The 13,327-nt window shown below is 52.2% G+C and overlaps 6 protein-coding genes across 6 annotated transcripts; 2 read left to right on the top strand and 4 right to left on the bottom strand.

Annotated features, from left to right (window-relative positions):
- Positions 1-95: 95 nt before the first annotated feature.
- Positions 96-2,038, top strand: Z520_01372 (uncharacterized protein; the record flags this gene model as incomplete). Its single annotated transcript, XM_016771890.1, has 8 exons — positions 96-219; positions 276-436; positions 489-608; positions 661-873; positions 930-1,185; positions 1,238-1,528; positions 1,583-1,709; positions 1,771-2,038. The coding sequence occupies 8 exons, from the start codon at positions 96-98 to the stop codon at positions 2,036-2,038; spliced, it is 1,560 nt and encodes a 519-aa protein (XP_016637029.1).
- Positions 2,039-2,692: 654 nt separating this feature from the next.
- Positions 2,693-4,325, top strand: Z520_01371 (uncharacterized protein; the record flags this gene model as incomplete). Its single annotated transcript, XM_016771889.1, has 4 exons — positions 2,693-2,779; positions 2,954-3,255; positions 3,443-3,763; positions 3,890-4,325. 4 exons carry the CDS (start codon positions 2,693-2,695, stop codon positions 4,323-4,325), a joined length of 1,146 nt encoding a protein of 381 aa, XP_016637028.1.
- Positions 4,326-4,758: 433 nt separating this feature from the next.
- Z520_01370 (uncharacterized protein) lies at positions 4,759-5,528 on the bottom strand (the record flags this gene model as incomplete). Its single annotated transcript, XM_016771888.1, has 2 exons — positions 4,759-5,401; positions 5,473-5,528. 2 exons carry the CDS (start codon positions 5,526-5,528, stop codon positions 4,759-4,761), a joined length of 699 nt encoding a protein of 232 aa, XP_016637027.1.
- A 730-nt stretch (positions 5,529-6,258) lies between these two features.
- On the bottom strand, positions 6,259-7,050 carry Z520_01369 (uncharacterized protein; the record flags this gene model as incomplete). Its single annotated transcript, XM_016771887.1, has 2 exons — positions 6,259-6,901; positions 6,956-7,050. 2 exons carry the CDS (start codon positions 7,048-7,050, stop codon positions 6,259-6,261), a joined length of 738 nt encoding a protein of 245 aa, XP_016637026.1.
- Positions 7,051-7,874: 824 nt separating this feature from the next.
- Z520_01368 (endoplasmic reticulum vesicle protein 25) lies at positions 7,875-8,695 on the bottom strand (the record flags this gene model as incomplete). The annotated part of the gene is made up of 3 exons (XM_016771886.1): positions 7,875-7,893; positions 7,986-8,286; positions 8,365-8,695. 3 exons carry the CDS (start codon positions 8,693-8,695, stop codon positions 7,875-7,877), a joined length of 651 nt encoding a protein of 216 aa, XP_016637025.1.
- A 590-nt stretch (positions 8,696-9,285) lies between these two features.
- Positions 9,286-13,113, bottom strand: Z520_01367 (uncharacterized protein; the record flags this gene model as incomplete). Its single annotated transcript, XM_016771885.1, has 1 exon — positions 9,286-13,113. The coding sequence occupies one exon, from the start codon at positions 13,111-13,113 to the stop codon at positions 9,286-9,288; it is 3,828 nt and encodes a 1,275-aa protein (XP_016637024.1).
- Positions 13,114-13,327: the final 214 nt, after the last annotated feature.

Genomic DNA, 13,327 nt, shown 5'->3' with positions numbered 1-13,327 from the left:
CTCTAGACCTCGGGCAAACTCTCCCTCCATCTCGAACAACCTGCTCAAGGAACAACAGCAGCGCAGACTCATTACAGTCCCAGAAGCTGTCAAAGATGCCGCACCTCGAGGGCGTTAAGAAGCAAAAGATCAACGCATACAATGTGTTGTTGCTGTGTTTTATCGGCCTGGGGTCGTTGACCTATGGTTACACAGCCTCGATCATCGGCACGACCCTGGGTTCGTACCACTCGGCCGAACCTTGACTGTCCTAGACTGACGTTCTCAACAAACAGGTCAACCTTCTTTTATCGCATACTTCAACCTCGCCACCAGAAGCAATGGAACAGACCTGATCAGTACTATGAATGGCCTGTTCCAGACCGGCGGCGTTATTGGAACCTTGTTGCTCCCCTACGTCGCCGACCGATGGGGTCGTAAATGGGCAATCGTCGTGGTATGTGGAGCTTTCGCTGATGGTATTTGTACAAGCTGACAGTTTGATCCAGCCGGCAGTCATTGCAATTATCTCGGGGGCTTTCTTGGCTGGCAGCACCAATGTCGGCGAGTTCTTGCTCTTTCGATTCTTCGCGGGCGCCTCGGCGTTCATGATCCTTGCAGCTGTTCCGGTCTGTCCACCCTCCTCTTCCCTGGTGGTTGTCCATCACTCACGCCTGGTAGATTTGGATGTCGGAAGTCGTGCCAATCGATCTGAGAGGTGCACTGGTCGACGTTCATGCCGTCTTTCTTATTCTCGGCTATACCATCCAAGGATGGGTTGGATTTGGCTTCTTCTTCTGGCATGGAGGCGATGACACGTGGCGACCTCCTCTAGCTCTTCAATGCGTCTGGCCTCTTCTCCTTCTCTGTGGTATCTACTGGGTACCGGAATCGGTACGTCATCACCGACTGTGCAAACACGTCGAGGCTAATACTACGGGAATAACTAGCCTCGCTGGTTAGTCATGCAGGGCCGCATCGATGAAGCCAAGGAGATTCTCTTCAGATTGCACTCGGATCCCAGCGACCCCGACAACGAGTTCGCAAACGCAGAATATTACCAGATCCAAAAGCAAATCGCCATCGACAAGACTCTGGGCAACTCGTGGATGCACATGATCAAAAAGCCATCCTACCGCAAACGATGCCTGCTCGCAATCGGAACTACAGGAATCATTCAGTGCTCTGGCGTTTTGGTTATCAACAGTAAGTACATGTCCTGAATGCTTTCGATCAGAGCCAACTGACACCGCGTAAGACTACGGACCGACCTTGTATAAAAATCTCGGATTCAGCCCTGTCAAACAACTTCTCTATCCGGCAGGATGGCTCACCCTGACCCTGGGTATCAACATCATGGCCATGGCCCTGGTCGACCGCTTCCCACGAAACCGATATATGGCATTCGGTGTGCTGGGCTGCATGGTCACCCTGATCATCGAGGCCGCTTTGGTTGCCCAGTTCGTGCCATCCAACAATCATTCAGCCCTCCTTGCGGCTGTGGCCATGTTCTACATCTTCCAGATCTTTTATGGATTCTGCCTTGATGGTACGTGTAAGATCGTGGATGGCAAACTTGTACTAATTGCTGTCTTTAAATCAGGCACCCAATTCAGCTACCTCAACGAGCTGTTCCCCAGCCACATCCGAGCCAAGGGCGTCTGCTTGGGCGTTTCGATGATTTCGCTCATGAACATTATCTGGCTCCAGGCCGCTCCCACCGCTTTCGAGTAAGTTTCTCTTTTCCACTCCCTCCCAGAGGATCTCGTAATACTCACCACAATTAAACAGGACCATTGGATGGAAGTTCTACCTCTGCTTCATCATCCCCGGGACGATCGGTGGCTTCATCATGCTCATCTTCTTCCCGGACACCAAGGGCATGCCGCTGGAGGAAATCGCCGCCATTTTTGGCGACGCCGACGAGGTGGCCATCTACCAGCGCGAGATTGAAATCGACCACGTCACCCACACCGTCGTCACCCACGGAGATGGCGGGGAGAAGACCACTACGCCCGTAGTCACCGAGAATCTCAAGACGGCCGATGATACTGTTTAAACTGGCCAGTTCTGGAAAAGTGGCCAACCAACGACCTTTTCCCCCCCGACGACTTTGAATGGGCATAAGATGCAGGCCACCAGGACTCAAATCGACTCTGGTGGTTCCAACGCTCAAGCTCGTACGAGTAAGATACCTAGGTGCGTAGGATGGATGGAAGGTGCAGCATTTGAGCGGTTTGAGCACCTACATAGTATTTGGGTCTGTAGCTTATATAAATGCATTAATTCGTGCTGGAGGGGTCATTCTATCCCCTGCTCCGTAGCAGATGCAATCGATAACAAAAAGTCTCCTGCACCTGCTGTGTAATTACCGCATTCCCAGAGCACTTGCCATCTCACGCATCTATCTATCCATCTACCTAGAAAGGTTCTGGTAACCCTCACATCCGAGGCATTTCGCCTAGGAATCCTGTGCGTCTTCGTTCTGGCGGCGGGTGCGAGACGCCCCATGAGGATTCAAAAGTTTTGGTCATCCCCAGGTCTCCGGATTTGATGCCGTGGTCTTTTCTCGCGCTACTGTTTCCTTTCCACCTCACGTATTCTTACGTTAAACTATCCAGCCACGGACGGCTTCGTGTTCCCGAACTCCGGGCATTTCACTTTTTGTCCCATAACACAAGTCAAAGAGACCGCCGCCGGCGCGCCGCTCACAATGAGACAGCCGATCGACCAGGCGTCCCTGGAGGGCTATCTCGAGCGGCACGTCCCTGAGATCAAGGTCCCGATCACGATCCGACAGGTACGTAGAGAGGACGACCGGGAAGAGACACAGACTCTGCGGAGTCCCTTTCGTCTCCTGTTCTGCTATCCACATTTCTTCTGGCAGTCGTTGAAAGTCAGAGGATTCTATCCTGGTCACTCACACTCTCCCTTTCCACTCTCCCCCCCCTACCATCTCTGACCTGGTCCAAAGTTCGAATACGGCCAATCCAACCCCACATACCAACTGACCGACATCCACGGACGACACTTTGTTTTGCGCAAGAAGCCCCCCGGGAAGCTTCTCACGACCGCGGCGCACCAGGTCGAGCGCGAGTACCGCGTCATCAGTGCCCTCAACAAGGGGGCCACCAACATCCCCGTACCAAAGACGTACTGCCTGTGCGAGGACAGCGACGTGATCGGGACGCCGTTTTACATCATGGAGTTCCTGGACGGGCGCATCTTCCAGGAGGCTTATATCCCGGGAGTATCCGCCGAGGAAAGGAGGTTGATGTACGTTCATTCTAAACCTCGTCCATGTTCTTTTTGGACAGCCTGTCTTCTTTCCTTTTTGGCTCTTCCGGTCCGCTTCCTTGGCTATGGAGACAAGCGAAGGGAGCGGGGGCGGAGCACATGATCCAAGGCGCACACACAACACGTCCCAACCCACGTCGTGCTAACTCTCTCGAGGGAGGAAAAGGTGGAAAGCCGCCGTGCAGACCCTCGCGCGCCTGCACGCCGTCGACCCAATCTCAATCGGGCTCACCAACTTCGGCAAACCAGTCGGGTTCTACGCGCGACAGATCCGCACGCTGAAGCGTCTGGACGAGGGCTATTCCAAGGTGGTGGACGTCGCGTCCAAAGAGGCCGTGGGCCGGATCCCGGGCATGGACGAGATGGTGGCTTTCTTTGAGGACGAGCGGTACGCACCGCAGGATCGGGGAGCCATCACGCACGGCGACTACAAGATCGACAACCTGGTGTGGCACAAGACCAAGCCGGTGATTATTGGGATTCTTGAGTGAGTTTCTTTTTGTTTTTTTCAGCCAACCGTTCCCCCAAGGAAGAGTCAGGACATGTATCACCTCACAAGACATATAAACTAACCCAAACCGTCCCCCCGGGGGACAAACTTCGTTGTATATAGCTGGGAAATCGCCACCGTCGGCCACCCCCTCTCAGACCTGTCCAACCTAACCATGCCATGGACCGTGACCCAGAACTTCCCAGAGATCAAGACGCACTCGCACCCAGCGTTCGCAGTCGACGGCGGCCCGCCCGGCCTACCCACCAAGGAGCAATGTCTGGAGTGGTACAGCGAGGTGGCGCGGTGGGATCCGCGGCGCGAGATCGTGTGGGCCGACGCCTTTGCCATCTTCCGCACCAGTGTCATGATCCAGGGCATCGCCGCCCGGTACGCGGTCCGACAGGCGAGCGGCGAGGGCGAGTCGGCGGCCGCTCTGGCGCTTCAGAGGTTTCCCTACGCGCGGGCGGCGCTCAGAATGGTCAGGGAGTTGAGTAACGGCGCCGGAAGCGAAAGGGGCGACGAAAAGGCTGTAGCTGTGGGGAGTTCGAGGTTGTAAAAGACTGGATTTTCAAGAAGCTGTGTGTGTGAAGATCGGTTCTTATCTCGGCATGAAGGGATTTTCAGCGAGGATTGAGAATTAGCAAGCAGGCTTTGTGTACTTCTGTCTGTCTTTTCTCCTTTGATCAGCATCCGGAGCACTATCATTGGCATAATGCTATTCGACTTATCACCACACAGCATCCCTATACACCAAGAATCCACGTAATAGTCACACTGGCTCTCTATCCATCGAACAATGTGCTCAGTCCAAGTTTCACACCAAGTCTCCATACAGTCCGCAGCTCACTTCCCCCAGCCATCGTCCTTGTCTGTTTGGCTGCTCATTCATCGGTTGTTGACGGGTAGGCCGGGTAGAGAGAGAGATATACAGGATCCAATTCACTTTCTCCTCAAGGCGAAGTTGGTCATCCGTCAGGTCAATTTCGGCGTCAAGTGCATTTGTTCCCATCCTCGTGGACATGATAGACGCACCCCTTCATCTTCGCCGGATCCTTTGAAGGGCGTTCTTTCCTATCAGCAAAGCGCCAGAACAAGGCCATAACGAGCTGGGTCTTTGCCATGAGTCGCTCCAGTTGCACAGCGTAGAGCTTCGGCATCTCCCAAGGGTCGGCGCTGGCGTCCTTCTTGTATGCAGACGGGTCCTTCGATATGTGGTAGTAAAACAGGTCGAGGACCAACTGGCGCAGCTGGCATCCTTCAGCCGTGCTCTTCCAGATGTACGACACCCACTCCGGACTGAGCGAGGAGGGCACCATCTGGGATCGGAACAGGTCGACGAGCGCGTTCTGCAAGTCGGGCATACAGAACTTTTGGGCGGCATTGTAAGCGCGCAGCATGCAAGACCACCCAGACTTCGCGGGAATTGTGCCTGAGTACAGCCACTCGACGAGGATGACAAAGTCTTCTGGGGTTTCCTCGGGCAAGCTAATGGCCTTTTCGAGTTGTTCTCGCATTCCTGAGTGGAGACACTTCTCGAAGAATGGGGCCCTGCAAAGGACGCTTTCGTGCACGAGATGTCGCACCTTCCCTGGGCCGACGTAGACAGTTATGATATCGTCGGAAGCGGCAAAGCTGCACTCTCCTTGTAAGCATAGATCTCGCTCATATACTCCTGGATCGTGGGCCTTCTGGTCTCCACGTACCTTCTCTTCTTGGCTCTGCCGTCTTCATGTTCGTCCGCAGAGCGCTTTGAGACCATGTTGATGAAAATTGAAAAGGTATTGGAATCAGACGGCTCGAGAGATGAGTATGCACAGTGTATTCTTGACTGAGAGGCTTCGCCTGTGGTGGAAGAGACTGGCAAGTAAAGGTTGGATGAGCGATGTGTCACGGTGAAATTGACTGTGATGAGAGTAAACCTGGTCAGACGGCTCAATAGATGAGCATGCCCAGCTTATCCTAGACCGAGCTGCTTTGCCTGTGGTGGAAAGGAAAGGTTAGTGAGGGTTGGATGAGCGATGTCTCAAGGTGAAATGGACAACGATGAGAGTCTCGCTGTGGTGAATGAAGCTATTTCACTGCTTTCGTTTTTCTTTCCTGCTGCGTCAACATGTTTACTAGAACAGGTCCAAGAGCAGAAGGTGCGAGCTCTTACTTGTGTTACCTTGGTAGATGCTCGAAGGTGAGGCTGTGGTGAGTAGCAAGATGGCTACAAGAACTTTCACGAATGAAATAGCTTGCAAATGTCTCTGTGTTGGTATCAAGTGTGGAAGGACGCTGTGATAATGACCACCTCTTCTTCAATTTGTCACTTCTCCAGCTCTTGCTCGGGGCTGTCACAGCAGCAATGTAGATTGCCAAATGGCTCAAGTAGTTGAGAGGCTTTTAAGGTTGACAGTGCCGAAAATGCGTGCCCATACAAAGAACCCCGCGATGTGTGCATTTTACTCCTTGCTCCTGGAGAAACTGGAATCTCGTTGCATCGTCCTTCATTTGCATTTCCTTCCGCCTTGGTGGATATGGTAATGGCAACCAACGAGCGAAGCTGGATTGGTAGGAACCCCGACATAGCGGTAAGAATCAAACAACTTCCATATCAACGCAGTCGTCAATGGAGCATTTGTCTGAATAACCTCCTCCAAAGTTGCCGCAGCTGCATCCAGCTTTAGTACGCTGTCCAGTTTGTATTGTTCTGGAAACTTTCTGATCTGAAAATGCACCTTATCCACAAGCAGTTGGCGAAGGGGAGAGTTCTCTGGCAGCCTCCCATATTCTCGTAAGGCTTTTCTCAAATTCGGATGGTGACCAGCCCTAAAGACGTCGGCAATTGCATTCTGAAGAACCGGCATGCTGTACTTGTCGGCGAGAATGTATGCTTGGACGAGGAAATCTCCCCTTTTTCCAAAACAGTCCAAGCGGCCAGTATACATCCACTCGACGACCACGTCGAAAGCTTCCGGGTCATCATCTGGAAGGGTGACTGCGTTCTCGTCTGCTTCTCTCATACCTGCACCAAGGCACTTGTCGAAGAACGGGCATTTCGAAACCAAGACTTTCTTATGGATACCGAATTTCACCTTGTCCTTGCCCACAGTGACGAACACAAAATCTGCCAAAGAGTAGATAATGAGGCTGACACGTTAGCTCTTCAAAACTTCTGGCAGCAAAGGTATTGGAGGAGCTTACCTGTCAGAACTGTCCTTCCCAACTTCGACTTTGGGCTCCTTGCCTGAGGGTCCATCAACACCACTGTTGCACGTGGAAGTTGCGCTTCCAGACATTTTGTCGTCGTTTCAACTTTCGGCTGATCTGTGGTCACCCCTTCCACGCCGACTTCCTTTGGCAATTCCAGCCTGGTACCAGATAGGACGCCTTCTGCTACCGATACTGTAGCCAAGCATGAAGTGAGGATGGATCCGAGAGGAGAAATGCCCATCGGCGTTACGTGGCAATACCCAATATTCAACAGGCAATGAGAAGCGAAGAAAAGATGGCTGTGAGAGAGGCAACGCGTGAATCAGTGAATGTTTGTGTCATCGCCAAGAAGATTCTAAATTGAGTGAACAGTGAATAATTCCAATTCCGCAGCTGTCACAAGCCAAAGTACGCTGGAGGTAACTAGAAACGGACGATCTCCTGATATTGTGAACAGGATGGAGTACCTCTCTGCATTTGGCTGACAGACTGTGTCGGAGGATTGATGCTCACATGATTCTCAGCTCATTTGGAAGGTAGACAAAAATTGTATGCCACAGGTCTTTGGAGAGCCTGGGTTGAGTTTCCAGGTTAAAAGTAACAAGTTTCATTGCACGACTTGCTCACGCTTCCTAGGACCAAGTATACTCGCAATGGGTCAGCGCGAGAGGCCCTGTGTAGATTCAGTTTCTTGCGGTGTGCCAAGCGAGCTCTTTCTTGTTGCTGTGAGTAAACCAAAGACCTTTCCTTCTGTGTATTACAAGATGGTACTTCTGGAAAAGCCGCCCAATGGCACATACAGACTCGGCGCTTTGGTCGTCCATGAACTTTTGTAGTCCTTCTTCAGGCGATCCATGACAAAACCCAGTGTCATAGCAGGAGAGGCGTATCCATCTGGAGAAGGAACCATTCAGATGAGATGCTTCGACCTAGATAACAATTTTCATAAGCACTGAGCAAAGGCAACCCGCGCGACAAACCACAAACACGGTCGCAAAATGTGAGCAAAGGAAAAACAAACCTGAAGTAAGCCCTCAAATAAACGACCTGCCACGCTCCCAGACCCACCAACATTCCCATCGTCCCAAAGGCAAACCACTTGACCCTTTCATTCGTGCTCTCGTTGGTATCCCGCAGCTTTTGCTCTCGGATCCTGAGGTACTCCATCTCTTGGACAATCTCATTGACTGTCTCCTCTATTCTTCGCAGATCCGCTTCCACGGGTTTTAGCTTTTCGTTGGCTTGGATAGCAGACCAATCCCGCGCATCAGCCCCAATATCAATGTCGAGTTCAACATGGCGAGAGGGATTGGGTACCGCGGCTTCATTCAACTGTTAGTACTGATGATCCAGTTCCACCAGAAATAGTCGACGTTGGGCTTTTTGTGGGAGGCACTCACATCGTCCTGTCAACGTATTCTCGAAGCATACATCGAACGCGGTATCCGCCAGACTTGTGAATGCCATCCTCTTCTCCCCAGCAACATCCTTGGGTCTACCGTAATCGTTCCCTACGGCATCCTTGATGTGCATATTGACCATCTGCCCATCGCCTCTGCTCCCGCTCACAATTGCCGTAACCACAACCAAGGTATCTTTTGTGACAAAGTTCCGTATACACCGTTCGTTTTTGGCGCTGTGTCCCGGTTGGGCAACAAGTTCAAATTTGAGTGCTGAAGAAAGGAAGGGATACAGGAGGAGGGAGAGGAAGAAGACTGCAAGGCGCATCATCCTGTGGACTGACAACCACTCCGGTCGTCGAGGAAGTGCCCAACGGGATAGTGGAAAGGAAAAGAAACAAAAGCCGCACCGCGGCTCAGGTACGGGAGAAAATGTGGTAGTGTAACGAAGGCAGAAGAAAGCGTGTAGCTAGTTGTTCAAATTGGCAGATGCCGCAGACTGAAATTCAATGTTCAGGAGTGGCAGAAACTGTGTACAAAACTGTGGTCACGTGGGCGGTGAGAAACAGCCCCTTTTCCGAGCCCCTGGATTTGGGTGGCACGCGACCTGTGATGAAAGGGAGATACTCTGTACCGACTACGAGGTAGATTTTATATAATACATTGTAGGATGGACCATTTGGTTTATATTAACAATCTCCCAGCGCGCTCGACGCTAATCTACATGGCAGAACAGATTTGCTTGGGTATCTGACTATCCAGCTCCAGCGGAGAAAAACACTCTCTTGACCATTGTGACATTCCCTCCTATATAGCTCCTTAGCACAGCATAGAAGGCCATTATCCTTTGTCACATCCTGGGCACTCAATGCTCATTTAGATTCCTCTGGACCTTCGTCACATCATCCTCCACTTTCCTCATCACTTTCTCACACTTCCCCTTCTCTGGAAAAATTTCAGAAACCCTGCCTGATCCTTCTGCACCGCACCTCCATTCTTCTGTGGGGGCTTTTCGATCACACCCGGCGGTGGTCCCGAGCTCATCAGGTAGGCAGCTAAGTCTGCAGTACCACCACCATTGGAGGTCGTGGTAGCATCTCTCGGTTGAACGCGCATCTTCTGTCTGTTCCGTTCTACATGCGGCGCATGTGTAGTTGTCGTAGGTCTGTATTTGTCCATTCGCGAACCTACTTGTGTTAAATGAGGAGATTCTGCACGTGCAATATTGACTGGCCTTGTATTGGGCGTTGCAATATTTCCGCTTGCTTGTGGATTATTTCTGGCTGCTGCAGCTGAGCCACCAGGGAGCAAATCTTTCAGCTTGGAGCTGCTTGTCGATTGTCTCACCATGCTTGCAGGATCTGGCTGAGTAGGATTGGGAATTGCAGCAAGAATTGGTTGAGTCGTCATGCCAGGAGGAGGTGCGGTGTTCCTCAGAAAATCGACAAGCGATTCTTCGTCGGTTCTTCGCTTCGGCGGCTCGTGCTCCTCCTCCATTTCTTCTTCCTCCTCATCAGAGTAATCGATCGCGTAGGGATCTCGGATTTTCGGCCGAGTTCTCTTTGGCATGCCATCTGTTTCCGGAATGACGGGCTGTTTTGATATCGCTGTTGCAGAGGTTCCAAACCCATTCGTGAATTTTCCGGCGGCACGGTTCGTTGATTCCAGTAATCCAGTGCGTGAGTTCATTGATGAAGGCATTGACTTGACCGTCACTGCACTCTCTTGAGCGCTGCCATCAGAGTTACGTCCCTTGGTGTCGAGCTCAGGCGGAGGCGCCAGCGCATTCAAATCGTCAGAATCCATTGTTGTTCGAAACGGTGCCACATGCCGGTCTATCCGATGCTCTCCGGGGGCTCGTGGAGGGCCTTCCCTGATGAAATCAATCAAGTCTGAACTTTCAGCCGTTCGAGGGCCCCTAGCATCTCTGGCCTGGTACTTCAACCGCGAGGGCTTGCCAGATGTTGTGTTGGGACGGTTCTCACCGTCCACTCCAAAGACCCTCTCCCTGAGAGACAACTCCGTCCTGGCGCCTTGCGCAGTAGCAGGTCGCGCACTAAGCAATTTTGGAAGCTGTGCCTCATTTTCCGGCCCGGTAGAGCGTGCATAATCAGCGAGATCTCGGGTATTGTTTCGCACCATCCGAGCCTCACGTGGTTCACCAAGACGATTCTTAGGTTTAGAAGGTGAGGAAGTAGATTGCTGCCCAGCCGCTGGGGTGGGAGGTGGGTTTGCTCGGAGACCGTCTTTCGCAGAACGAGACGACTTCGGACGGACTTCTTCTCCCGGAGGTGCAGTCGTCCTGAAGAAATCTGCCAGTTCCTGAGTCTGGCTTTTCACCTTTATCTTTCCTCCCTGTAAAAGATTGATATCAGCGCTTTGCAAAATAAAAGACGAATACTTGCATACCACATTGGCAGACGCAGGTGTCAGAGTGTAATGGAGCGTCTCGTTGCTGTCAATCAAAAGGTCGAGACTCTTTTTCGCCCTGTCCAGGTCCTCCCGCGGCCATGCTTCCTCGTTGTCTGAACGAAGCCGAATGTGTTGCCGTCGGCCTGTCCCAGAACCTGATGTTGATGGCCTTCCGTCCTTCGCACTTCCGCTTATGGGCCGATTATTCTGCGTAGCCAGGGCTGAGGTCCCGTAGCGCGGGAGGAACTCTTGTGGATTCTCTGCCGCCTCCAGCTGTTCCGATGTGTGGTAGGATGGTATGTGCGGAGGAACCCGCATTTCACTCTGCGAATTTTCAGGCTTCTGACGGTCCAACGAGGATCTTCTGTTCGGAATTACTGCTGGCCATGCAGATGTTGTGCTTGGTGTCGTGTTATTTGAATTAGCACCGGCCTCGTTGGAGCGAGCCATTCCTTGCACAAATGAGCGGGTAGAATTTGGATTGCTATAGCCTGAACTTGTATCTGGCGTTTGGAAGATCGTCGCATATCCCAGATTCGAATACCTCGAGCTGCGACCAGCAGCTCCGCCTTCCCCCTCGGCCTGTTCATAATCGTCGTGATTTGCGATCTGTGGTTCCGTTTCGTCAGTGGCAGCCTCTTGCTCATCCTCAGGAATATCGTCCATGGGGCCAGCAACGCTGAATCCAGAATCTCTGAGGTTCATGTGATCATTTCCGACATCGCCTCCTTCTCCATCGCTGGAGCTCAGAGCCAGGTCTCCAGGATCGACTGCACCTTCGTGAGATTCCGCCTCCGCAACGTCCATGCTAGTGGCTGGCGCTGGCACTGCGATTTGTGTCCGTTCGAAACCATCCGCTGTATTATTTGACAGTCGTTGCTCTCCACCTTCCTGGGAGACTGGTGAGGTCAACTCGAGGCTCGGTCGTTCTCTCCGGAAAGCTTTTGCTGCTTCTACGTTCAGTGCGCCAGCGATGGTAGCAACAGTGGCGCCGATCGCATTTGAACGCAGAGCAGATCTGTCTTCCTCTTGAGGGCGTGGAACTTCCTCGTCCCTTACGTCCTCCGTGGCTCCCGTTTCGCCCCTAGATCCATGAACAGGCAAAGAGGGAGAGAGTTCTGATTGAGTCGCCAAATGTGCACCGGAAGAAGTTTTGGTCGGAGAAGGTACCGATCTCGATCTCCTTCTACTCGGAGACGGCCACTCTCGATGTTCATCGTTACTTGCTGAAGATGGGAATTGGCCTGGCATAACTAACATGCTCGTGGGCCTCCGGTCTCCAAGACCAGGGCGTTGCTCATTGGTCTCAACTTCTTCGAAAGTACGCGCCAACCCCGGCACCTCTATTTCGTCAACGTCATTTTCGGTCATGGGTAGAGGTATGTTTGCTGGCGTAACGGATCTACTTGCTTCTTCCTGTATTGGTGGGATCACTGGAGCCGAAGGAAACTTCCAGTCCGGCATGGGAGACTCGGGCCCTATAGGCGACATAATGTTGGGTGTTGTAGGACGAGAGGACATGCTGCCGCCAGTCCGGACGCTGCCCTTCCATGACCGCCAGAGTCGGATCAGAGGTCCTTCTTTGCCGATACCAGACATATCTATCTCTTCCAAGAATATCGCATCTGGGTCTTGGTGATGCTGCATGAGAAGCGTTTCTCGAGCTGTGTCTTTGACGTACATCGTTCGTTTCCTCGCATGCTGCGCCGCGATGCACAGGGCTTGCTCGGCGATGAACTCAAGGATAGTGGATAGGAAGATGGCAGAGGGTGGAGAGATTCTTGCGGAGGATCTGTAGGCCTCTTTGACTTGACTCAGATGGTCCCTCACGTCGTTGCCTTCCAGGTAATCCTCCTCGTCCTCTTCCTCCATATCTCCAAGTTTAGCATAAACCATACAGCGCAGCCTGGTGAGTTTCCAAGCAAGGTCGACGTCGAACTCGGCTCTAGGATCAAGGACAGCTGGGTGGGTTTGGATATTTTCCAGTTCATCTTCATCCAAATAGTCTTGTAATTCCTCGTCAGCAGCCTTTATCGCTGCACGTCCCAATCTCTGTTTCAAAACAAGCGGGATTGCAGCTCGGACTGCACCCAAAGCGGTCGACTGCGACTTGTTTAGAATGTCATAGAGAATTTGATCCAGAAACCCATTGAGCATGTAGACCGCATTGTTTGAAATCTTGACCAGACGATCAATCTCTGCATAGACCAACTTCTCGGCTTCGGCAACTGAGACGTATGAAGGAGGCGCTGCTGCGTGCGGGAGAGTGGCTCTTGTAGATTTTGCAGACATGGAAAGGACGTCGGTTCCCGACCCCATGCTCCGTAGTTGCGCCATGTTGGTGAGAGGACAATGTAAGGAAGGGAGCAGGCAGTGAGATAGGAGGTCGCTGTAGGTAGGGCAAGGGCGGTCGTGATGGAGCGATCAGTGATCCATTGGACTACCTGGGTTCATGCGAGATCGATTCCGAAATCAGTTTGTCAAGAATTGACTCAAACTTTACAGCAATTGAGGACCCGACAGAGCGACGTTTCAGTATTGAGGCAAGACT

Source organism: Fonsecaea multimorphosa (genome assembly GCF_000836435.1).
Source record: "Fonsecaea multimorphosa CBS 102226 unplaced genomic scaffold supercont1.2, whole genome shotgun sequence".
NCBI classification, from domain to species: domain Eukaryota; kingdom Fungi; phylum Ascomycota; class Eurotiomycetes; order Chaetothyriales; family Herpotrichiellaceae; genus Fonsecaea; species Fonsecaea multimorphosa.
Note: the sequence above shows the minus strand (reverse complement) of the source record. Positions and strands in the feature narration are given on the sequence as shown.